The sequence below is a fragment of the Argentina silus genome (assembly GCF_951799395.1).
Source record: "Argentina silus genome assembly, chromosome: 8".
Lineage (NCBI taxonomy): Eukaryota > Metazoa > Chordata > Actinopteri > Argentiniformes > Argentinidae > Argentina > Argentina silus.
The window spans coordinates 16750886-16778138 of NC_139662.1; the positions used below are offsets into that span (position 1 = coordinate 16750886).

At 42.1% G+C, this 27253-nt stretch overlaps 1 protein-coding gene across 1 annotated transcript; it reads left to right on the forward strand.

The window, feature by feature from the left end:
- Positions 1 to 27253, forward strand: dnmt3ba (DNA (cytosine-5-)-methyltransferase 3 beta, duplicate a; the record flags this gene model as incomplete). Its single annotated transcript, XM_083674729.1, has 24 exons — positions 1 to 72; positions 10704 to 10833; positions 11023 to 11168; positions 11311 to 11506; positions 11617 to 13412; positions 13630 to 13804; positions 16546 to 16605; positions 16954 to 17021; positions 18199 to 18279; positions 18560 to 18709; positions 19348 to 19455; positions 19839 to 19965; positions 20415 to 20531; positions 21088 to 21132; positions 21273 to 21352; positions 21580 to 21692; positions 22033 to 22216; positions 22592 to 22676; positions 22864 to 23009; positions 23200 to 23290; positions 23861 to 24009; positions 24318 to 24403; positions 24653 to 24841; positions 25056 to 27253. 24 exons carry the CDS (start codon positions 1 to 3, stop codon positions 25195 to 25197), a joined length of 4536 nt encoding a protein of 1511 aa, XP_083530855.1. The 3' UTR covers positions 25198 to 27253.

The window sequence follows — 27253 nt, forward strand, 5'->3', positions numbered from 1 at the left end:
ATGCTGGGACCGCTGGTGGTGACTGCTGCTGTTGCCATGACAGCAGCGCAGCAGAGACTGGCTGTGCAGAGGGTGAGTGGGATGCCCCATCCTCATCTCCATCCTGATACACACAACAGAATTCTGGACAATAGCCCCACCCCTCCTCGTCAACCTCCTCACACTGAATAATGAACAGCTCTCACATTTAATCAATAGGACTTAAATAAACTAGATGTGTGAAGGTGCATGTGTGTGTGTTTGTGCATGCGTTCATGTGTGTGTGTGTGTGTGTGTGTGTGTGTGTGTGTGTGTGTGTGTGTACTGCAATTCAAATACAGATAATTAATTTGTGGTTCCATAAAAAAACATTATACACACGCCTTGGGTAACCCACTAGCTCATCGCGAATGCAGGGCAGTCCTGCCAAAAAGATATGAAATGAGACCAAATGATGAAACCAAAAGAAATATGCTTGTGTGTGTTGGTCTGGGTCATTGAGACATGCACGTTTCCTAAGAGAACACACACACACACACACACACACACACACACACACACACACACACACACACACACACACACACACACACACACATCACATAACACCATATAAAGCTGTGACTGTGGTGATCTATAACCTGGGTCAGCATGCCTTCACCATCCAATTCCACATCTGATAAGGTTCAGCTGGTGGGCCGGGAGGGGGTGTCACGCCTTCTCACTCCTAATGAGGCAATAGAGCTGTAATTACCCTCACCATCCCCCACTACCATGGTTCTCCCCTGCAGGGGTGGACATCTCTCGTCCTGAAGGGTCGTGACTGTGGTGTGTGCAGCCTATAGCACTAACATCAAATATTTACACCACAAAAAGGTCTTAAATCTCCCATTTAGGACAATTATTTATGTTACCCAGGACTGTGAGTGTTAGGCTATATAAAAAAAGCCTTAGACCACCACCAGCCTTCACCACCAGTTGCCCATCCCTGATTTATTTGAATCCCAATGAAATCTCAACGAAGCAAGTTCCCACTCCATACCATACTACTGTATACTTCAATGGTGTCTAATGGAGTATTTCAACCACGTTTCGTCCTTATGTTTCTTCTACAGTGTGTGTATGACTCACCTGTTTAAAGGGGCAATCTGGGATTGGTACATCCATTTTTGGACTTTGAAATTATTGATATATAGCCATTGATTATTGAAGAATGTAACTCATGAGTTTAGTTCAACTGTCTTACCCAGTCAGAACCCAAAATGTGAGCTTGGCTTACTCCATTGTTTGTAAAGAATGTAATTGTAAACAAACACTGTATCGCTTCAAAACATGGTTAAAATGTATTTATTTGAGAGTGGTTACATTTCTCCAGGCCCATCCCTCAGCTTTTTACCAAATAAAGTGGCCCCCTCCTGGGAGCCAACCTGAGACAGTAGTAGGCCTATGACCAGTGCACTCAGCTCGGTGTGGGTGGCAGACAGATCAGGAGAAACAGTGTGTCTGTGTGTGTCTGTGTGTGTGTGTGTGGGGGGGGGAGAGAGACTGACAGACAGGAGGAGGCAGAAGGACAGACAGAAATAGAGGAGAGAGTGAGTAAAGGAAAGAGAGAAAGAGGGGGAGGGAGGGACTGACACATGGAGCGTTAGACTGAATGAGTGTATGAAAAGCAGTGGAGGTAATGAGGGGGAGTGATGCTGAATCAGTCTCAGTAAGGATGACAAGTTAACCCTCCACAGCAGCAGCACTGATCCTCTCCATGTGATACTCTCTGAGGGACAATCTGATTACTGCTGCCCCCTGGAGGTGATTATTTTAAACTGCCCCATTGCCTGACCTGTCCTGTCTACACAGTTCCACATAAGTTTCTACCATATCAAGTTTCTACCATATATACCTTTCACTGAATCTTGCTTTTAATTTCACAAAATCTTCCTGTCAGCAAGAAATGTAAAAAAAAAAAATGTAGATGTGAAAGGGAGTGAGAGGACAACATGTGTGCTATGAGGTTGTAGTAATTCATGTATTTCGTTGTGTGTTTGTGTCTTTTTCTGCTATTCTGCTTGATTCAGCCATGAAAGCCTATGGCCCAGCTGAAGTCAGATATTTGATGGTGGTATGGTGGAGGGGGATGGTTGGAACATGAACACACACTGACAGCCTTATGGGACTGTGAGGCAGAGGGGTTAGGTCGGGAGGCCGGGGTGGCTAGGGGCCATCGGGACAGCGAAGCCAAGAAGGCAGCCAGGGAAGAGACAGAATGGGCACGGTCGCCATGGAAACACAAGCGGCCCAGGCGAATCACAGCAACTGGTAACTAAGTAACAGGAAACGACAGAGGCCTGGTTCACCAGGGAAGGGTGGGGGCAGGGGGGGGGGGGAGTATGGCTGCTGTCCGATCCTCTACCCTTCTCCCTGAAGTGTGCACTCGTTCACTACCCCTCATGGACTGGATTAGCATTGGATTAGCGTAAGCATGGGGCTGGAGGGAGCTGGAGGAGCTCCTCCACCATATTTGTTACACCAGACCATTCCTTTTAAATCCATTAGGGGGAGTACACACTTGATGGAGAGGGGGATAGACTGACTGCAGCCACAGAAAGGAAGTGCCTGTATACCAAGGGAGGCTGGTGGAGGTAGAAATCGGAGGACAGACTCATTGCAATGCATGGAACGGAATAAGGCATTTCTGCCTCCACAAGCCTCCCCTGCTGTATACCCTTAAATGTTTTATCAAGTGATCATTTTGGACTTAAAAACTCTAACAGGATTTGCCTACATACCTATGTGTTATTGCATCCCACCCTCTACCTACCTCATGCCAGCTATGTATGAACTCCACTAGTCTGAGTGCCCTGGGCTTATTGGCTCTCTGGTGTGTTAAATCAACTCCAAACTGTTCTGCTCGATAGCAGAGAGAGAAGGGCCTCTCAGCCTCTGCCTGGCTTTACAGAGGAAGCTACAGTTGGAAACCACATGGCAATAATCCTCAGGAAGCACTTTGCAGAGAGAGAACTGAGGTAAGCAAAGCAACAGGTGTCATGGAAACAGTACTGCCGCAATCTGCCTGCTCCCATGAGTTGGAAGAGCTTCTCTTTTTATAGGTAATAAACCACCCCCACACACAAGCAAATATGTCATTCCACAGTTTTATTTAACCAGCAAACACACATATTTGCAGAGATTGGTTGTGAATCGTTTTTTCAAATTCATGATTAGGAATTATAACACAGCCAGACATAGCTTAGCAATATTTATCAGTGCAAAAAACAACACCTGCTCACCACTGTTGGCTGCTCCCCAGTGCTCATTATTGCATAGAGTATATGCAAGAAGCTATTCATGTTCTATGTTCTGTAAACATCCTATGTTTAGTCTTAATGGATTTGAAAAAAACATTTAGTGTTGCAATCAACGTTCAGAGAGATAACTACAACTGCAACTGAGTTGAAAAATCATACAAAAACTGTGAGTCTGAGGGTCTTAACCATAAGTTAGAGACAATAGGTGGCACTGTCCAACAAGTTTTAAATCGATGTGTGTGTGTGTGTGTGTGTGTGTGTGTGTGTGTGTGTGTGTGCGTATGTGCGTGTGTGTGCGCGTGTGCGTGTGTGTGCGTGTGTGTGTGTGTGAGTGAGTGAGCATGCGCTGCATTTTTTCTTTTACTCAATTAAAGTTGCATTGGGAACAGTATGGTTGTCATGGTAACTGAGGGTCAGAGCCAGAGGTGCACATTAGGTTGGGCTGCTCTCAGCTGCTGCAACTACTGGCTATATCTGTGTGGTAACGCTGTTTGTGTTTTTAGTCAATAGTCAATTGTCTTTTTTTAAATAGTCATTCAGTAATTGCTTTATTACTGCATAGTTATGGAGTTATTGTATCATGCAGGTGGATATAGAGACTGCTCCTTACTCTTTTGCGTACAGAGAGGGGCAGGTATTGGCTCAAGTCCAGTGCTCCCCCCATCACAATCCCTATGCTGCCCCTCCACCCTTTTCAGCCAAGTCCAGACCTACGCACTCACACTGCTGCTATGAAGGGTAATGTACAACATGTTTCAATCAGTAAATGAAATCAATAAAAAAGTGTAAGGCTTGTATCAATAGTTAATATATCAGTAATAACCATTAATGGTAACCTATAAACACTGGATTGATCAAATAACATTTTAAGATGGTTAACATTTGAAGTTGGGTTTGAATCATAGCATATTTTATGCTAACCATGTCTCTATGTCAGTTTTAAACAGTCTTATCCCTCACTGTGCTGTAGGCCAAGACAATTTTATTGCACGGTTTATTTAACTAACTTTATAACAGAGCACTTCTTTTTTTATATGGTGGAAGATGGGGGTGGGGGAACATGTGATTTGAAACCCAGTTTAAGTAAAGTTTAGCTGTGGATTTAGATGTTTCTGTTCTCTTCTCACTTTCGCTCTGTGGTTAAGACCCTAAAGAGGGCCCTCTAAAGAGGAAGCCCATTTATTCTACACAAAGGCAAAGTGTGTGTGTGACTCAACCCATATGCAATGGAGGACCTTTATCTTTGACATAACATCTGGTAAAAATGATTGGTTGAATCAAGATAAGAAGCCCTGATTCCTGTTGGTCAAGAAATAATCCCCTGCTCAACTTGTACAACACGTCAAGTTTTACACATAGAACAAATAAAATCACCAACCTCAATACCTGAGTTCACTTCCTATGTGGAAACAGAAGTTTGCCCCCCCCAGAAGACTTCAAAATGTTGTCATATTGTCATGTGTTAGGGGTTCATTACATTTTCCCAGGGAACAAATGTACCCTTTCTCTCCTCTATGCAGCCTTGAACATACACTGTGTTTGTCCCCATCTGCTTGTGTTATATGCTTTAGGGAACTGAACGCACAGTCACATGGGACTATTCCCTTCACTGTATTCTCCTGGTTGTGGGAGACTATTAAAATAGATTATTCATCGAGGGTTGAGTGGTTAGGGTTATGGGTCAGAGTTACGTTGTGGACAACGGCAATGTCCAAATAGGTTAAGGTTAGGATGCAGGCAATGGATTTGGTTAAGGTTTAAGTTTCAACCCAGGTCAGGTAGTCCCAGGGCAAAGGTTAGGGTTAGGGTTGGGGTTGGAACTAGGGCTAAGGCTGGAGCTAGGGTCAGGGATGGAGCTAGGGTGAGGTTTGGAGTTAGGGCTACGGTTAACCCTAACCCTAACCCTTATCCTAGTTGAAAGAACATTAAATGAAAAACATGGTTCTTCTTTTGCTGCAATAAAGACAGAATGTGTCAATTCATGTCCTAAAGAAAAACAACATTTACAGTGTGAACCTGCATTTCAATTTGAACATGATCCCTTGTTGAGTTACACTGGAAACACACAATCTGTAGTATCTGTAATTTATTAATTTGGGGCCTAACTCTGTATTTTATGTTCACAGCCACATGAGTCTGTCTGCCCTGTCAATCACACAGGCCAGGACACAAACACTTCATATCCACCTACTACTACCCCTTAATCCAGCACCCTGATTGGTTGTGACATGCGTAGAGTGACCCCCCATGGCCACACTGACATCCACTGTGGCTCGGACATGTGACATGTCTGATCGTACCTGACAGGCTCTATCCTTTTAGCATTATCCCCCCTCCCCGAACCCTCTGACCTCTGCTTCTGTTTTCTCTCCTTTCAGACTCTCTGTCCCTTTCTTTCTCACCAACTACTATTCTCTCCAACCATACCCCACATTTAACTGATGTCTTGGAAGAAGTTAGTACTTATACTACTCAGCTCTGTTTAGATTGGCTTTTTTGTATTTTTATTTTATTTTATTTTACCATTTTAAAACCCAACCACACAAAATAAAAAATAAAAAAAGAACATAATACATGTACATGAATAAAATCATTGAGGATAATACACAACAAAGTTTAGGACTTATTTCCATTGTGGTCCTCTTACAACAAGATGGCTCTGCAAGATTGGCTACAAGGTTGTACCCAGTATGGCAGGGAAAGATATTCATTACTGCAGTTACATTGTTTCATCTAAGTGATTGCATCAAACACACTCAATAAACCCTATCTTTCTATATCAACAGGAGAGGTCCTACACGTTATACTCATTTCTGTGATTACAATACATGTTATTGTCACAGACCACACACCAATTATCCTGATTCAGTGGGATACTCATTGCTTATTCAGACTTTTACCTGGATCATTCCCTTGTGACCTAACACAATAATGCTGCAAATCAACTGTGTTTGGGGGCCATATGTTTGTGTCTGAGTTAATCATTTACAACAATGCTTAAACCATGTCACTTTGAGTGAATAATTCTCATCATAATGTCATTAAGAATACTGACTATAAGTAAAACTACTATGTGTAGAGTAGGCATTCATTTGCCCTGTTAGGTGAGCCCCATGTCTAATTTTGATAAATATGAGCCAGGGTCCACCTTCTGAACATTACACAGACACTGCATTTTCACGATGTATTGATTATTGTGGCACAGCTCTAACTCTGAGTGGCCTCTAAAGAAGGGTATCGCAACCAAACACACCTTAATGTCCAGGTTCGTCTGTGCTTTAAGGTGCAAGGAAAAGTACAAGATCTCATAGCAGTTTGTCGTCTTCGTGATGCACTGCTCCACTCCCTCTTTAGACGGTTGGTGGAATTCATGGTTCTAAGTCTTTGTCTGCTCCCTATTTCTCACTGATTCAGCACAGACCACTGGAATGTCTGGGTGACCTTTCAACCCTGTAGACAAAACAGATGTCAAGGGCCCAATAAAATAATTTCACCTTTCGTTTCTCTGTCCAGTTCTTTACTCTTGTTTGCACAGATATAATCTGTTGAACCATTTCCACAGAGGGTTCTTGTTCATATACAAGTTATGAAACTGAGTCACTGGTTGTGTGTGAAGTGAACCTTCACCCCAGCCCTTCTTACCCCCCCCCCCCACATGGGAGGATAGGTTGACGGTGAAGAGATTGTCAGACAAACAAAGCCTACATTGACCACTGTGACCCTGGCTTAGGGGCTTCCACTAAGCTAAAAAACGATGGAAGCTGGTGCCCCTAGGATAAAGTATCACTATACTGGCACCTAAACAGTCATCTCATGACTGGACAACTTTGATATAGAACTAAATTATACTGAAAACATTTTTTTTCATGAACTCACTGAGATGCATTGTTGTAGATAAGGTTACAGCTGTACGTTATAACAACGTATGAGGAGCGTTTGAGAAGTGTTTTCAGGATGAAAAAAGTGTGATCACACTATTGTATGAATGCAGCATGACACACTGTTGTAAATAATCAAGATCCTAGCCTTTTACCAAAAGAAAGAACGTAGCCTTCTGTACCCGCAATCAAAAATGGCAAGAGAACTGGGCACAATTCAGTGCTGAGAACAGCCTTTTACAAATGTCCATGGACATATACAGTGCCCTGCGTAAGTAATGGCACAGTGAAGCATTCTTTCTTCTTTTGGCTCTACACTCCAAAAGTTTGGATTTGAAATCAAACAATTACCGTGAGGTAATTTGAGGGTGAAGTAGAGCTTCTCAGCTTTTAGTTGAGGGTATTTGTGTACATATTGGTTTCACCATTTAGAAATGACAACACTTTATATACATAGTCCCCCTATTTCAGCACACCAAAAGTAATGGGACAATTGGCTTTGACAGGTTTTTGGTAAGTCAGGTGTGTTCCGTCACATCATTTGTGCAGGCATCCTTTTGTGTCAATCAGTCCAACAGGTCTACACTTATTTGAATGATTTTTATTTCAGAGATGACTTAGAGATCTATCTTTTTGTTTTACTTCTCTATAGGTCCGTTGTAATGTATACATTAGTGTATAGGCCTGCATAATCATTAAGCACACTATTATTATGCTTATATGCTACAGTATCACAAACACATAATTAACATGCCGATATTACATATTGCCAAACACAATTTGGTTTAACTTGAAATTAATATCCAGATTCAAGGCTTTATGAACCCTTCATAAGCGCTTTATTCACAGTAGTCGACATCATTTACCAATCATTTAACTGTTACATATTAGACCGCTGTTTCACCATGAGATTTCGAACCGTCCAAGTGCGTTCTCGCGGGTCAACGCAGCGCACGCACCGCCATCTTCCTGACACTGTAATTTCCATGACTGGGCTTCCATTTTGACCGTATACCTTCAAACATTGTATAGAAACGGAAAGCCATGTTGTTAATGATTTATCGGCCTATCGCCTACAAATATCCGCTGAGCCTTTTGGCTACATTGTTGAAGGTGTGAAATGTTACATTGTACCGCGCAAAATGTTAGAATGTTACACTCTGAGCTTGTTAGACAGTATCAAATATCACCGAGTGGATGTGTTACATCTGCCTCGATAAGTATGGCGTAAGCTATTCCGATTCAATGTGTATGCATTTAGTAGACCACTCTCTGACTGTAAGCATAAGCCTAAATCACGACCAAAAAGAACTAATAGCGCGCAATAACCCTAACCCTAACCCTAACCCTGATAGGCCAGTTTGTGTTGTGTTATTTATTTAGGCCTTTATTCATTTGGGCTCGGAAATGTATTGTTGCTTTTATGCGACTACCTCAGACATATGTTTCTGTATATAGCTAATATAGGCTATAGGTTAATATCTTTAGTTTGCGAGGTCGCTGGTGGCAATCGCGATTTACACCTAGGGATATCTCCAATCAAATGGTTGTGTGAAACAGTTTAACCGATTAAAAAATTCAAGCCTATCGAATCGTCGATTAATTCGCCATCGGCATGAATATAAATGAATTAAGTTAAATAATGTACAGTTATTCAAGTGGGCCTTGACTTTTTCTTTATTAGGAATGTTCTAGCTACCGTCGGACATTGACTGAGAGACATCCCCCTTTTCGTACAGTCCTCCAATCCCGAACAAGTATACCCATGTTGCGTAGACATCAAGTATTGGTTATTGAGTCGAGGTTCAGAAACCGGGTGGCAGTGTCTACCCCGTGGATGGGACAACGAAGGTAAGTGACTCACGATTCATATTTTAAAGACACGGGTTATCTGTAGGCATCAACCTCAGTTGCGCCACTCTTGGTGACGTTATGGTTACGCGTATCTTTTAAAATAATTGTTAATTTAATAGCCAATAAGATAAGAAGCCTAATGTAGACACAACAGCCGAATGTAGACACAAAAGCACAAAGACAGGTTTACACAAAGACGGCAATAGTTAGGAACATCAACACCGGCATGGTCACTTCTTTCTTTTCCATTTGATAACCATTCCATTGTTGCCTAATTTTTTTATGCCAAAGAACAGTTTTTAGTTTGTGGGAATTAGATGGCTTAGCAAAGCTATTTATTAACAACATCCATAGTGTTATTTTATCTGCAGTGGTGTTACTTGTACAATATTATTGGGAACCAATGGCTATTCATTGATAATACATACTACAGTGTAATGAACACGGTACACGGTGTAATGAAATGCTTTGGGCAAGCTAGCTCCTCAACAGTGCAACAATGAAGTAATAATAAAACAATAGCATAAGGTAGAGGTAGCAGCAGAAACACAACAACAATAGTGGAGTGGGTAGATAAATACAGTAGCAGCAATATTAGTATGTAATAGTATGCATGTATGTATTTTTTCTCACTTCTCGCAGCGTATGCAATATTCACACTGAAGAAAACATAGGAAATGTTTCTCTTGTCTTGGCCAAGACGTTCGCGGCAAAAATTACCCCGCGAGATTTGTTTTTTGGATCTATGGATTTGTGTTCCGTGAACAAAAATAGTGGAACACCGCCCACCTACCTTGGGTGTATGTAAATGAGGATTTCTTCTAAATAAAAGCGCCCACGTTAACTTGTTTAAGTGTTTAGAAATAGTAAGTATGGATAAAGGAACCACTAATTATATTAAAATGATCTCTGGAAATAAACTTTTATCCTCTCAATCGAGTATTATTTGTGTTTTAAGGGTTTGGCAAAATTACTTTTTCGAAATTGCATATACTTTCTGTTGAGTAATATTTCCTTATTTCATAAAATATATGATGAAATATCGTGATCCTATACATTTTCAGCGATCTCTTACCTCGCGCTTTTATTTTGAAGTCGCAAAAACGAAACCGGAAGTGTTATTCTCAGGAATTTGCCGCTTATAGTCACACAGATGATTGCGAATGGGCAGGAGAAAAAGAGGCCGGTGTAGAACGAGAAATGGGAATCTAGCAACAGCATTTTACGCACGCGCTTGACTTTGTCCGGATTAGTGCCTTTGTGTAGTCCACACGTTTTTTATGTGTTTGATTATTTTACACAGCATCCCTAACCTATTTGATATATTACGTTTTTATTCAATAATTTCAGAGAATGGGCTATAATTGGTTTCTTTGTCATAATAGCTGCCCTTAATCCTCAATGTTAAAAGAAATCCTGGACAGGACTAGGTTTCAATCACTGAAAGGCTATGGTTACTTAAGTGTATTTGATGGATGTTTTATAAGGGCTCTCCTTTTGTTACTCTTTTAAACCCAACTCCCCCTTTGTAACAACTTATAACATACAAAGAGAGCTGTGGCCTGAGACCAATTTCAGGTTTATAATGGAAAAATAAATACCAACGAGATTAGATCATCTTAAACCAGTGTTTAGCATAATCCTGTACTCCTCCCCATGTGCATTGTTTCTCTGTGGTGTCATTTTCAAGGAAAATATGGCAACAAAAGCAATCCTGACCGTGGACACCACTGGAGACAAATCCAGCCGCTATGATCTGCTGACCTGGCTCAATAAGGCTCTACATACTAAATTCACCCTTGTGGAGCAGATGTGCTCAGGTACGGTTTCAGCAGATTACTGTGTCTCACTCCATGGTCATATCATGGTTATACCCCATGGTCAATCCTAGAATATTAAGCTCTTTCCCTGATGACAAGCCATATTCTGTGTGTGTGTGTGTGTGTGTGTGTGTGTGTGTGTGTGTGTATTCGCTTGTGTGTTTGTGTACATGTGTGTGTGGTCTACAGGTGTCTGTTATTGTCAGTTTATGGACTGGCTATTCCCTGAATCCATCGACATGAGCAAAGTAAGGTTCCAAGCCCAGGATCAGGCAGACTTCATTCACAACTTCGATCTACTCCAAGCTGGCTTCAAGAAGAGTGGCGTCACCAAGGTAGGCAGACACAATCCCATTCGATTGAGAATAGATAACAGTTTTTGTCTTTAACCCCCCCACCCCCCACCATTTAAAAATGACCTTTCTTTGTGTATTGTTCATTGTTGCTTGCTCATTGTTTTAAACGTCTTCCCTTTAGGTTGTCCCAGTCGAGGAGCTTATAAAAGCAAAGTTTGGGTCCAACTTCACGTTCCTGAAGTGGTTCAAGAGGTTTTTCCAGGCTAACCTGGCGGGGCAGCTGTATAACCCTGTGTCGGCTCGCAAAGGCCAGACCATCTCGCCTACCATAACCTTCCACTCCCCTCATGGGAGTAGGTCTGCCTCACAAAGCCCCGGTGAGCACAGCGTCACTGTTTTAGTTTCAAATTTTTTATTGAAGCACTTTATATCAACACAGTATTTCTATCCACTTCTATCCCTGACTGTGCTTTTCTATTTTCAACAGGGAACAGGAAAGTGGAGTCGGACACAGACGAGGAAGGGAGGGACAAGGCACGTAATGTTTACATTGACCAGTGGAGGAAGACTTACAATTGGGTGAGGCCAAGCAACCTTGGAGTGAAATACGCCTACTGCCGGCTGTGTGACCTGAACCTAAACATTCATCACCAAGGCCTGTTTGACCTCAAGCGCCACCATAACTCCAAGAAGCACTGTAAGAACACCCGCTGTGGCGCCAACGGGGTCGACCTAAAGCCTAGGGGAGGGACAAGCAGGCCTAGCGATGCTCCGCCCTGTAGCGAGACTGTCCTACGGTTCATTCAGACACACTGTGCCAATGGTCCCTCTATGAGTGGTAGCCAGGAGTCTAGCCGATACGCTAACTATGTCCTGGGGTTGCAGTACCCAAAGGACATAGTGTCTGCCTGCCAACAGACCCCATACTGTGTCTACGTGTATGGAGGAGTGGCACTGGGGAAGATTGACACGTCCTCTGTGGTTCTCGTGGGGTTTTTTGACGTGAAGGCCGCACGGCACCGCATCAGGCTCCTGGACGTTCTGCAGCTTCCGGCTGATGATGCAGGAGGCCAAACCGCTGCGGCTCTGGTGGAGACCCTGAAGAGATTCGGGCTTCCCGCCGCTTACCTTGCCGCCCTCTATTTGAATGGTAACGGCGCAGCCTCAGAGCAGATCTGCTCTCAGCTCAGGGAACTCAACCCCAATGTAGTGGCCCTAGGTGGGCTGTACGATGTGGCTGACACAGCCTGCCACGCTGGGGTGATGGAGCTCTCCAAAGCCCAGGAGTTGATCAAGAACATCCACGCCCATTACTCCTCCTGCTCCACTAAGAACGACAACCTGAAGACCCTGTTCGCTAGCATCGGCATGGACGGCCCCTCCATCCCCCTCACCACGTGCTGCCTTAACTTCTGTAAGTTAGTCCGGAAGATTCTAGGGATGTGGACCAATCTGATATCGTACTTCGGCTCCTGTGACAAGGAGGGTGACAACAAGGCCAAGCTGATCTGCGCTCAGCTGCAGGAGCCCGAACTCAGGGCTACCTTCATGTTTCTGGACCAGGCCCTAGAGCCCCTCCGGGCTTTCCAGGGGGGGCTGCAGAGCCATGAGGGCCAGGCCCAGCCTGGCCTGGTCCGCGTCTTACAGGACGCCAGTGGCCTCCTGCGCTCCTACACCGCCGGCTTCCTCCACCCTTGGGCCGTTGTGCGCTTCCTCAAGGAACGTGACATCACGCTCCTCAAGACCCCCAAGTTCCAACTGCCGAGGTCGGAGCTCAATGTGGGCGGGGCCGCCATGGAGGACTTCCTGTGCGAGTCCAGTGACTCGGGGGAAGTCCTGCAGATGTTACAGAGAAAGGCCTTATCATTCTACACTGCGCTTACGGCCAGCCTTTCGGAGGGGCTGCCCCTGACGGATGGGGTCCTGAGGAACATGGCCCTGCTCCTGAGCCCTCAGGGCAGGCTCAAGGTCACAGGGAAGGCCGTGGGGGAGCTGGGCTCAAAACTGGGGCTCTGCAGCACGCCTGAGGAGGTCACCCAGCTCACCAACGAGTTCCTGGAGTATCAACTGGCTGAGGAGGCAGAGGAAGAGGAGGAGGGAGACGAGGGTGAGAACGGATGTGATGGTGGGCTCCCGAATGGCACGGCAGCAGCACCATCACTGGAGCAACATTGGAGCACTGTGTTGAAAGCCACTCGGTCAACCACCATCTTCAGGAAACTAGTTTTGACCCTGTTAGCCCTGCCCTGCCCCCCACTTGAAGCGGAGAGGGTCTTTACTCAGGTATAAAATGATCAAAGCATCAAAGTAATATGTATGTCACTGTATTGTAGTTATAATGTCCTAACATACAATAACCTTTAACAATGATTTACATGTGTCTGTTCTTTAGCAAATATCTACATACAGTGTAATTAACTAATAGCGTGTGTGTGTGTGTGTGTGTGTGTGTGTGTGTGTGTGTGTATGTGTGTGTGTGTGTGTGCTACATGTGTGTTAGGCTTTGGAGAATGGGGATGCCACTTATTTCTCTGACAGTGAAGAAATTACAGAGAGTGAGCTGGACTCTACTCAGGAGGCCGACGTTATTGACAGTGCTCTCTCAGATAGCAACAGTACCAAGGGCTCTCCTGTCAGGAACGACAGGAAGAAGAAAGCTTCTAGCATCATCTCAGGTGAGTTGTATTGTTTAAGGACTGTTAGATCGCTGGAGGATTTATTATTACCATTGTATATGAGTAATCAAAAAAGTAGATATACACTGTAAAAAATAATGGAATAATGCAGGTAAAATGAAATGCAGGTAAAATAATTTAGAAATGGAATAATCTAAATTAATGAAATAACAAACATTTTATGTTTTTTCACTTACTTTAGACAAATGTACTTGTAAGTCGCTTTCGATAAAAGCGTTTGCTAAATGTAAAAAATGTAAATGTAAAAATGTATTCAGGAATGGACACATTTATTGTTGTAAAACATGTTTTATTTCCATTTTAAGGGGATGGTATTGCAAATGTAGGCCTTTGTACCATCAACTGATTGAGCAGTGTATTGGGCTCCTATGATTTGCATTTTAGATAGTTAAGAAGGTAGTCCTGGAGGCTCAATATCTTTGCAAGCATCTACATGTGTTAGATTAACACTGATGATATCATTATTATTGTCTAAGCATTGTCTGGTATGCGTAAGTCTTTAGAGCAACTACAGTGCCCTCCATAAATATTGGAAAGAGGAATCATTTTGTCTTCTTTTAGCTCTATCGTCCAACAGTTTAAAACCAAACAATTAAGGCCAAAGTAGAGATTCTCAGTTTTAATTACATTTTCTTTCAGATTGGTTTCACCATTTAGAAAGTTTTTTTTTTTTTTTCTATTTCAGGGCTCCAAAAGCATTGGAAAAAATGATATAATGTCCAAATAAAGCACTCATGTTTAGTATTTGGTCAGCAATCCTTCTCCTGAGAATGTTGTGGAAATTCTCCACTGTAGTATTTTATTTCAGCAAAAGTGAGATTCAAGAGCCAAGGGTCAAGGGTCAAGGGTCTTATTAAAGCCACAATAAGAGTTTATTGCAAGCGGAGAGATACTCCAAACAGAAGTCCAGTGAAACCTCTGAGGCGCAGCTCATCAACCTTCCACCTTAAAGAACACAATCAAGGATAAAGATTGGGATGTTGGCGGTTTGAAGGCCACTGTGTCAATAATAGGTGTCTCAAGGACTGTTTCCCACAGTCTGCTCCCAACCTTCAACCCTCGTTTTTGCCCAGCAACAATACTCAGTAAATTTCCACAGCTCGCCTCACCATAAGGGCAGGCAGGCCTAGTACATTGTTATAAGCATACAGCAGTATTCTGGCTAAAAACATTTCTATCAGTAATATTTCTGTCACAAGCCATCTTCAGTTGTTGTTTGTTTTGAGGTATTTTTGCCTTAAGTTCCCTCTTCAGCAAATGAAATGAATGTTCAATTGGATTTAAATCTGGAGATTGACTTGGCCACTCTATAACTTTCCACGTTTTGGCCCTGAAAAACAGTTGCTATGGCAATATGTATGGGGTCATTGTCTTGCTGTATGAGAGAGATTGGAAGCATTTGCTCGTACTTCAGCAGACAAGATGTTTCTGTACGCTTTAGAATTCATTCTGCTGCTGCTTTCAGCAGTTACATCATCAATGAAGACAAGTGAGTCAGTTCCAGTGGCTGCCATACACGCCCAAGCCATAACACCTCCTCCACCATATTTCACAGATGAGGTGGTATGTCTGGGATTTTGGGCAGTTCCTTTTTTTCTGCACACTTGCCATCACTCTGGTACATACTGTATTAACCTTTCTATCATCTGTCCACAAGGCCAGAACTCTGCAGGCTCTTTTAGGCATTTTGTTTTAGCAAACTGTAATCTGGCCCTCCAGTTTCTATTGCTAACTAGTGGTTTACACCTAGCTTTTGTAGCCTTTGTAGTTCTGCTGGTGAAGTCTTCTTCGGATGGTAGTCTCTGACACATTCACGCCTACCTCATGGAGAGTGTTTGTGATCTCTGGGACAGTCGTTTTGGGGGTTTTCTTAATTATGGTGAGCGTTCTTCGGTCATCCAGTGTAGAAGTCTTCCTTGGTCTACCAGGCCATTTGCAATTGCTGAGCTCACCAGTGTTTTTCTACTTTTGGATGATGTTCCAAACTGTTGTTGTTGGCAAGCCTAAGGTTTTGGATATGTTTATGAGTTAGTTTCTTTCTGATTTCTCAGCCCAATAATGGCTTCCTTGAATTGCAGTAACAACTCTTTGGTCTTCATGTTGTCAGACTTCAAAGGGAAAAGCTAGAATCAATACTAGATATTGACAGCTCTCTTATGCCTGCATAAATTATGTGACCAAACACATCTGACTTACCAGAAACACCTGTCAAACCAATACTACTGGTTATCTAAAATAGGGGGGCTATGTATAAGAAGGGTTGATGAAACCAATCTGAAAAAAGAAAACATTGAATTAAAACTGAGAATCTCTACTTAGAGCTACAATATGACAAAATGCTTCCTCTTTCCAATATTTATGGAGGGCACTGGATGTAGGCAGGCTGTAACAGCACCAAAATGATCACCAACTCTCATATGGTCAAAGCCACACCGTGGAGTTGGAATATAATCATTTTCCAGAGTCGCTGAGTACAGTATATGACCAAAACCAATAGATTTAATCAGACATAACAGGTGTCTGCCCCACTTCGACATGATTATTTCCCAAATTGTAGTCATGGTGGTGGGCTTAAAGAATGCATTCTGTCTATAATGATTGAAAACATACAAAAATGTAAATATACCAAACTAACACTGTCCCCTCTAATATAGCGTTTCACCTAGCCGGATCCCTGAATCCTTGTTAATTGATGGAAGGCGATGTGACTTGTTTTCCAGAGGTGAATTACCTTAATGGGACAGTGAAGCCATGCACAGTGCGACTGCAGCAGATAATCAGTAAGAAATAATACTCTCTGGGTTAATGAGGATGATACATGGTGGTAATCATCTTCATCACTTAATCACAGTTTAAGTGATGTACAAGGTGACACACAACCAGAGAATGCTTAACAATCCACTCATTGTCATTATCACTGCACTCTTAGAAAAAAAGGTTCTAGTTAGTACCAAAAAGGGTTCTTGAAAGAGTTCTCCTACAGGGGCAAATGAAGAACCCTTTTGGAACCCTTTTTCCTAAGAGTATATCATATACTCTTATGTATGAAATATGTGATTTCAACCTTTGACAATTTGAAGAACATTTAAGAACCATGTTTTATTTTGTTATACTATTCTCCTTTCTAGGGCCAAATAAAAAGAATGATACTGTCTTTGTTGAGGACGACGTCGTTTGGACAAATTCTGATCAGGAGGTAATAACAAAACTACTTGAGTAATTACTTTGTTACTACATATAGAGCAACTGAATGTGAGTTTGCCTGTTAAAACACAGGTACAGATACCTTTGAATTTCCAAAGTCAGCGTCAACCAATTTGAGATCTTTCTGTGAGAAAGAGGCTTTTGTAAACCAGCCTCTTAGATTTCAGGTCCTTACAGTAGATACCATCTTAAACCCATACCAAGGGCAAGCGCTTTAACTCTTAAACTCCCATCCTTGATTTTCACTCTAACCTTGTATGCAGCTTTTATATTCTCTCCTTTCTCTTTTCTTTTTTTTCTCACGTGGGGCCTGATTCATGGTTGGCAGTAGTGGTCATTCTTAAATATGTGAAGGTGTGTGTAGGTGTGTGTAGGTGTGTGTGTGTGTGTGTGTGTGTTTGGTGTCTGTGTGTGTGTGTGTTTGAGGTCTGTGTGTAATGTGTGTGTGTGTGTGTGTGTGTGTGTGTGTGTGTGTGTGTGTGTGTGTGTGTTGTCCCTCAGGGCACCGTTAGGGGCATTTATGGCTGGGACAGCAGCTTGCGCCAGAAGCCACAGGCACGCACTATGTTTCAGGCTTCTACCGGTACATGGGTCAAGCCTCTGGGTCATGATAAGGACAGCAAAACGGGCCAGGAGTCCCAAGCTGAGCCGGTAGGTACTCTCAGAGCACTGACGGTTGAAAGAGGCCCATCCGACCTATGGCTAATAGAACAATGACATCTTGTGTACTGCATTTGTCATTATGCTTTCTTTTGATTCGCTTTGGGAATTTAACATATTCTTTTCTATATGATTACGAATATATTCTATATTAATAATATTTTCTTTCTTCTTTCTGATTTCCTTTTGCAACATACTTACTTACATCTTACTTACCTGTGTCATCCTCACTGCACTGAAACTGGGCCGCATAGTCAGCTGGATTGGGTCACTTAAAGAGAAGCAGGATTTTGAAATTCAAACGAATGCTGGTAACTAACCATGCAGTCCTAACAGAAAGTTAAAAATGAAATTAAAGCCATACAGTTGTAGTTACTCGTGAGACAACTGTCTATTCAACTGTAAGGCTTGTCAGAAAAAATCTGTGTATGTATTTGTCATTGTCTTAAGATATGGCACTGTCGATAGTTTTAACTGTGTATTCAAGTATGGGTATGTTTGACTTCCAGGTGAACAATGAGATCCATACATCATCGTCCAGCATGTCTGAACCAAGCCCCAGGTCAGGGAAGAAGGGCTGTTCATACCAGGTAATATGTCATTTAGTCACTTTTATTCTCTGTAACCCACAGTCAGTCTGCTCATATTTCATTTTAGCTGCTTTCAATTTCTGCTTTCAAAAGTTGTAGTTGTAAAGTTGGCACGCTTACCTGTTAAAAGATAACATATTTCTAGCTTGCCCTAATATTTCAGTATGCATTTGTGTGTCATGGTGTGTGTGTGTGTATGTATGTGTGTGCATGTGTGCGTACATGATCTATGTGATCAACTTTATCTTCATAACAACCATCTCCCTGGCTCTCCCTTTAGGATGGGAAGGGCTTTGTCGTGGGGGAGCTGGTGTTGGGCAAGATAAAAGGCTTCTCCTGGTGGCCAGGGATGGTAATGGCCTGGAATGCTAAAACAGTGTTCCCTGGAATGAGGAAGGTGGAGTGGTTCGGAGATGGCATGTTCTCGGAGGTGAGGACTTGAGGAATTCTTTCTTTCGTTTTTATTCTCCATTTGGATTTTGTGGGTTTGTTTTATTTTTTAGGGGTTAAACGTAGACTCTGGGATATCCCACCATAGCACAAATGAGCGGGGCGACGCTGCCAGAGTCTTTTAAAAAAACGGAGAGGCAAGAGACGAGAGAATAGAAATTGTTGTAACAGAGCCCATGCGTCAAAAGTTTTGTTGTGCAATTGTGAGCGTGCGTCTCTGGTAGAACTCAAATATCTTTGTTTCTCATCCAGGCAGTTGTTTACTTTAGGCTAGTTTTCTGAGAAGTAGAACCAAAAAAAGAAGAAACAGAGGGACATGGAAAGAAAGAATGTGGAAGTGAAAGTGAAGGGCAGTGAAATGAGTGGATGCTCTCATTCGCTCTTGTTCACTGCAAAGTATTTGATGAAAGTTGCTCTGTTTTCACGTGCGCGACGTCATATCCCAGAGTCTACCTTTAAAGCTTAGGTCAAGAAAAGTTACATAGGTGACTTTATACAATGTCTTGTCTCAGAAATAAAAAAACAAAAAAAGAGTTGAGGGCTTGAGCTGACTGTTTTAATGACCTGCATGCACACAAATGAAACAAGTCTTAATTTTTCCTTTGTTTTGTATTGCAGATCTATACAGAGAGACTTCTGCCATTTGCAGCTTTCTCCAAATGCTTTTGCAACCATTCATATGCAAACTTGCCCACCTACAAAGATGCCATCTACCAGGTCCTAGAGGTAAGACCGGACCAGGTGATATCCTCCGATCAGGATATCACACTGTTCTATTCAAAGCTGCTTTCACATTACACCCTATTCTCCACAAATTCCTTGGATCTAAGGCTTTCATATCGAAATGTTTGGTATTTGATCGTTCCCAATGTGTATGCCACGCATGCCCTACGTTCTAAGGTGAAGTCGTTAAACGTGAAAGCCACGCACCTTGCAATGGAACTTTCTCCTCCTTGCGTAAAGTGAAAGGCTATCCGACCGTAGCATTTATTTTATTTTATTGTGTGGCTGGCAACTTAGCATTTGTAAACGCACTGCACTGTTACCTCACCCTGCTGTAACAATACGCCTTACACTACAATGCACCAACCCACTTGGTGTGTGTTCAGTTGGCAGGTGAGCGGTGTGAGAAGTCATTTGCGGCAGGGAACAAGGAGGAAGAGCTGAAGATAATGCTGGAGTGGGCCCACGGAGGATTCATCCCTACCGGACCTGACGGCTTCTCACCTCCTGACAGTACGTGTAGCTTTGCCCCAAAACACTCAGAACACGAACAACACTTAACAAACCAACATTAGCCAACACTAATAAACACACACCCTTAATCACACTACCGAGCTGAGCCAAGTTGAGCTGTACTTGGCTGGCTTGGTTACGCATCCACCATAGTTGCTGACACTGTGCTGGAAAGGACAATGTGAATGGGAAATATCAGAGCCAGCACAGTATGCTTCAGGTTGGCCCTTTAGTGTGTAAATCCCCTAACATTGACAGTTAACACTAACAAACACCACAACAGACCAAATCCACATTATGATAAATACAATATGAGAGAATGATTATGATTACTGTAGTATTGTGATTGTAGTGAAGCAAATGTACTATAACCATATCTCCATTGAGTTTTTATAGTCTGCAATGTTACTGTATTCTCAGTGCCCTTTTGGTTGGTTTTGTTTCCTTAGATTGTGCCAGTGCAAAAGGAGAATCTTCAGATTCCGCTTTGTCAGACTACCAGCCCCCAGCCAAGAGGAAATATGTGCACAAGAGTAGAGCGTCTGTGATTCCGTCCTACAGCAGAGGTTAGTCCTGTGTGGCTCAGTTGGGACCATATATACAACTAATGTATGTACTCACTGTACTGTAAATCGCTTTGGATGATGATTAAATGGCACATATTATTCCCAGTCAGCAGAAAATTGTGGACAAGATCTGGTCTTGTGGGGCACATATGGCTGAGTGCCGGAAATGGCAAGTGTTATATGGGCCAGACCTGGTCCAAATGTGGGGGGAAAGCCCTGGATGAGAGTTGGCAATTTGCTGTTGGCCAGCTCTGGTATGAGGAATGTGGCCACATCCACATACCGGCCAAAGGTCTGGCCTTTTTATGGCAAAGATCAGGCTCAGGCATGACAGCCAGAGTTGGCCCACTTCTGGCCCGGGGCACAAAGTTGTTCTTGGGCCAAATCCGGATGCTGGTAGGAAACAGGCATGGGTCAGATCTGGGCTGTCATTTCTCTGCTGGCTGGGTTATTAAGTTCTACACACCTTTCATATAAACAAAATAATTGCAATCAAGGACATTAATCTTAAAGCTTTGAGTGTTTTTACAATTACATTTGTTATTGGGCTTCACAGAGGCAATGGTTCAAGAGGTTATTGGGAAAAAGAAGAAGATTACAGGTATTTTTTATTTATTTTTCAAATAGGCTTATTGTGCAAAATAATACAAATCATTTAGGCTGCTATCAAAACCAATGGGAACTAAACTAACTAATTAATTTGACTTAAGCATAGTGATATGTATTCTTATATCATCTTAGATTTCTGTTTATCCTGTGGCACCTCCAACATCGAGACCTTTCATCCACTGTTTGAAGGAAGTCTTTGCCTGAAGTGCAAGGTAAACTAATTCTAATGTTGTTATTATTATTAGTATTATTATATATAATTTTAGCTTGGTTACTTCTTATCCTTCCCATAATTGCTTTATTGTGTTGTCAGACAAATCAGTGTGGATGGAGTTGCACTATATGTCGTAAGACAATGGGTAGCACCTTTATTTCTAAGAGTCTATTATCTAAATGACCCTTCTCACCTTTTTGAAGCTAACACTCTTAACTTTGGCAGGAGAACTTCATTGAAACTCTGTACCGGTATGATGAAGATGGCTACCAGTCCTACTGCACTGTGTGTTGTGCTGGTCAGGAGGTCATCCTCTGTGGTAATGCCAGTTGTTGCAGGTAAGCTCCTCTCAAGAAAAAGCATTTATCACTTTTCTCTCCTTTTCTTCCTCTGAAGACAAAAGGTGACCCTGCCTTTGCCATTAGGGCCCCTAGACTCTGGAACCACGTGCCTGAGGATATTAGGCTGATATTAGCTGATTAGCAACTTTTCTTATTGGTTTTTCATATCACTTAAATGTGTAGAAACATTTTGTGTGGTCATTTGATCGTGCGGTTATTAAATCAAGGGAATTGCGCATATCTTCAATATAGACCGTCTCTGTCTACAGTATAACCTCTTTACATGTTGTAATATACAGTATCCTCTCTGTCCTTCTCTCTCCTCCTCCTACTTCAGGTGTTTCTGTAAAGACTGTCTGAACATTCTGGTGGGCCCAGAGACCTTTGACAAGCTGAAGGAGGTGGACCCCTGGAGCTGCTTCATGTGTCTCCCCACCCAGTGGAGCAGAGCTCTCAAGCTCAGGCCTGACTGGAGCTTGCTTGTGCAGGAGTTTTTTATCAACAACAGCGCCCTCGCATTTGTACGTGAGACACTTACACACTATTGGCTTCTTAGTGGGGTAGTCTACTTATATTTTGTATTGGGTAGAGACAGTGAAGAGACAGGAAAGTAAGGAAGAGAGGGCATGTCAGCAGGGCATGGGTGTGTGTGTGCACTGTAGGCTGTGGTGCTAGACCACTGAACCACCCCAGGCCACCTACTGGCTTCTTTCAATGTCAGACAAAAATTCTGAGCTTGTTGATAGACAATATTGATATGGTGTTCACAAGAACGTAATCATGGTTGATTTCTGATTTGTATGCTGCTTGTTTGATAAGTAAAGCAGTTAGATTTAAGTAGTAGGTTGGGCCACATTGATTTACTTGACCAGTAACTGGTTGATTTTCCAACACAGGAACCCCACAGAATTTATCCTTCCATCCCCGCCCATCAACGCAAACCAATCAGAGTGCTGTCTCTCTTTGATGGGATCGCTACAGGTTGGTCTCACTCTCAGATTGTTGATGACTGATCTGTGATTTCATTGTGTTGTGTATTCTGGCAAGTTACCAGGTTGCGGAATTACTGTGTGTTTGCTCTTCAGTTTGTTTATATTTGTTTGTTAGTTTGTCTTTATGTCTGTTGATTAGTGATGGACGGTTGTGTGTGACCATTTTGTCCTTACAGGGTACCTTGTGCTCAAAGACCTGGGCTTCAAGATAGAACACTACATTGCCTCAGAGATCTGTGATGACTCAATCGCTGTGGGCATGATCAAGCACGCCGGCCATATCGAACATGTCAATGATGTACGCACCATCACCAGGAAACATGTGAGTACAGCATACACAGATTCATATTCATATTCATACAATACATTGCAACACACTTCCACAGCCATTTTTCTTACCTATGTCTAGGTCTACCTATAATTCACCTATGTTTCTCTGTAACCCCGTTTACAAACACATTTCACAGTAATTTCCCAGTAATTGACCGGTACTGTTGTCTGTGTGTGTTCAGCTAGCTGAATGGGGTCCCTTTGACCTCCTGATTGGTGGAAGCCCATGCAATGACCTGGCCATGGTCAACCCTGCTCGCAAGGGCTTATTTGGTAAGGAACCTCCCAACTGCAAAGCCAATAGTGTGCTACAACATGAACATACTTTAGAGAGCATATCTTTTTTTAGAATGTATCAAATCTTATCAGCAGCTGACAGGGTACTGTTACATGCACATTTCCACATATTTGGACAGAAATGTAATTACTGACCCTAGCCAGCCAACACCACCCAACCAGGCAGCCATTACAGCTCCATGGCAACCATGGAATCCCTGGAATCAGTACTGTACATCCCACATAATCCAGACATGTAGTGGTGTAGAACACTGCTATCATCAAACTAACAAACAAAATGTAGTCCTCATTGCCATATCGACAAAATTCTGTATGCTGTTTTTCTTTTCTTTTTTTTTTCTTTTTTTGTCGTTCGTTTGTCAGTAGGCTACATATGACTCCACACTTTAGACCTGTATGGGTATTTAATCAAACTATCCCGCTGCGGGACAAAAACTCTAAATATCAAACTTGAAACTTAGTTTTTTGTATTTAAGTCATTCATGCACATGTCTCTACATGCTAATCTCTCACTCCCATGCCTGTCTGTCTATGTCTTGTTTTCAGAGGGCACAGGCAGGCTGTTCTTTGAATATTACAGAATGCTGACCATGATGAGGCCAAGGGATGATGACGATCGGCCGTTCTTCTGGCTGTTTGAGAATGTGGTTGCCATGAGCGCTCACGACAAGGCTGACATATGTCGCTTCCTTGAGGTAAAGATGGAGGCAGCTCTAGTTATGTCATTATAATGAAGACTTCTATGTAGCTCTCTCTTAACATAGTCAGTCTTCTCTCTCTCTCTTTCTACCTCTGTCTGTCTCTCTACCTCTCTCTCTCTCTGTCTCTCTACCTCTCTTTCTCTGTCTCTCTGTCTCTCTCTCTCTCCACCTCTCTCTGTCTCTCTACCTCTCTCTCTCTCCACCTCTCTCTGTCTCTCTGTCTCTCTCATGATGACATTTGGTTTTTGAGGGTTATTGTTTAGTTTTGTTATTATTGCTTACTTGGTGTCCTGTGCTTCCAGTGCAACCCCATCCTGATTGATGCTGTGAAAGTGAGTCCTGCTCATAGAGCTCGCTACTTTTGGGGGAACCTCCCTGGAATGAACAGGTACACAAATGCACTGACACACAGACACAAATGCACTGACACACAGACACAAATGCACTGACACACAGACACAAATGCACTGACAGACAGACATGTTCTTATACAACCAAGTAAGACTACACACCCATTTTAATTTTTTTATACAACTTTTCATCTTTTTCTCACAAACGTACCATTGATACAGTACCATTGATGTAGGATGATCTCAGTTTGCTCACCCATTTGTATCAACCTGTCCTATCCCCTCAGACCTCTAGCTACCTCGCTTGATGACAAAGTGAACCTGCAGGATTGCCTGGAAATCGGACGGACCGCCAAGTTCAACAAAGTGCGTACCATAACCACCAAGTCCAACTCCATCAGACAAGGGAAGAGTGGACCTCTGCCGGTCGACATGAACGGCAAGGAAGACTACCTCTGGTGCACAGAGATGGAGAGGTGAGTACTATGTTTTCACAGTGAAAGTCAGGAGTGGAATAGCATTGAGGAGACAGAATGTATTTGTGTTTGTATTCAAGTTATGGTGACTTGATTATGACTGCTCTCTTCAGCCAATATACTAAGTTAACTACACTTAGTCATTTTTACTTTTTATGTACTCCGGTTGTTTTCCTACAGTATGTCAATATCATAATGTGACTGTTTTCCACAGGATTTTTGGGTTTCCCAAACATTACACCGATGTCAATAACATGGGCCGAGCCCAGAGACAGAAGGTCCTAGGTCGGTCCTGGAGTGTGGCTGTTATTCGTCACCTCTTTGCTCCGCTCAAGGACTACTTTGCTTGTGAATAGTGATTCGGGCGCCTTGTGTTTCTGTGTAGCAGCAGCCGGACAAAAGCAGATCATGATGGAGAGAGGAAAGGGTTAAAGCAGTCACATTGTCCTTCCTTCCCGTTCAGTGAATGGAACTACAGTGCCCTCCATAAGTAGAGGGAAGAGGAAACATTTTGTCTTCTTTTAGCTCTATACTCCAACAGTTTGGAATTGAAATAAAACAATTACTGTGAGTAAGTAAGCAGAAAGTTCTTGACTGGCCATGTCAATCTTCAGATTTAAATCCAACTGAACATGCATTTCATTTCCTGACAATAAGATTTTAGGCAAAAAGACCTCAAAACAAACAACAACTGAAAACCCCAATTGAATTAAAGCTGAGAATCTCTACTTTGACCCCATATTAATTGTTTGATTTCAAATCCAAACTGTATAGAGCTACAAGAAGACAAAATGCTTCCTCTTTTCAATACTTATGGACAGCACTGTATACTGTGTTTATCAGACTGACTTCATAGAGTATGTTTGTATCAATGTTTTGTATGGATTTATGAATTTTTCCGAATGCACTGACACTTTTTGTTTTTTGGGGGAGTTTCCCAAAAGCTAAAGATGGCAAAAGGTGATCTTAGTACTATGACGCTTTCGAGAAACTCACCCCTTACTGTTTGTCTGGAATAGTTTACGTTTGTTTATCACTTATTTCATGTTTGTTTAACATATGGTCAATGATGATGATGATCAGCGTTCTAACCCTGCCCACTATCTACCTCAATACTGATCTGTGATTGATCAAAAATCTACCGAGACACAGTTTTATCTTTTTTAATTTAATGAATGATAATTATTAATTCTACAGAGCTTTGACATCATGCATGAATTTGTATTGTTTTCTATATTGATATTATCATCAGGCCTTGAATCAAAATCATTGAATATTGTTCATTATTAATTATGCTGCAAGCCTTTTAATGTTTGTTTTTACTTGTTTCTGAGACAAATCTTTCCAAGAAATGTCAAGATCCAGAAACTCATTCAAGCTATGGCAGAAAATGTGCCTTGATTTTATATAATACTTCCTTTACTTGTATCCACCAGGATTACTCTCTCTGTGGTGCTACGGTTTTTGAACAAAAGAGTACATCCAGCAATGCTGTTTAATATACTGTAACTACCTGTATTAGCTTTTAAACAAGTGTATAGTAAACATGTTGTCTCCCACTTTGAATAACTGTCATTAATTCACAGGAGGGGTGCTACATTGTTCATGGGGGACAACATGTTTACTGTACTTTTTAAAGACTGTCTTAAGAGGTGTACTCATGTCATTACAACTCCCCATACCTCTTAGTTTGCATGTGTGTGCGACATGTGTTGTTGTGAACATTAGTGAGTGTATTCTATCATGTCTTGTGATGGTTCAAACCTGACTTGATTGTCTCTCTTCCATTAGGTTTGTTGAACCAGCTTTCATAAAAACTTGAATTGCTTTTTATATATTTGTCTGAAATCATGAGTACTTTGTGCACCGCAAAGGCCAGTCGAATTTAAGCTCCTTGTCTGTATACTCTTCTTTCCCTCCACAACCCTCTCATGTCTACATATGTACTGTTACAAGGGTCAATGTGGTTACATGAACTCATCTCAACAAACATCCGGTGTACCAAATGTGTTTCAATGCATAGGTTTATATTGTTTTCCACCTGAAAAGAGTGTTTCTTGTTTTTTTTTCTACTGACTAAATGATATATCAGGTCAAGCTCCAATAAGCACAGCCAATGAAACACCAGAAGGTGGCAATTTCTTAGACTCACTGAAATGAAATGAATGAACTGATAATACTTTGACGTCAAATATTTTATTATTGGCGTCACTGGACTCTGTTGGTGCTATATTATTATGTTAGATTTTGTATTTTAATGTTTGTGTGATGTGTTACATTTGTTCCTGTTTGTTATTGGTCAGACTGTTGACAATCCAGTAAACTGTCTGCATACTTGTCTCACACTAATCCCACCTCTTCTTCCAAGACTTTAATAATGTTAGAGATGATAAATAATAAGTACATAATAAA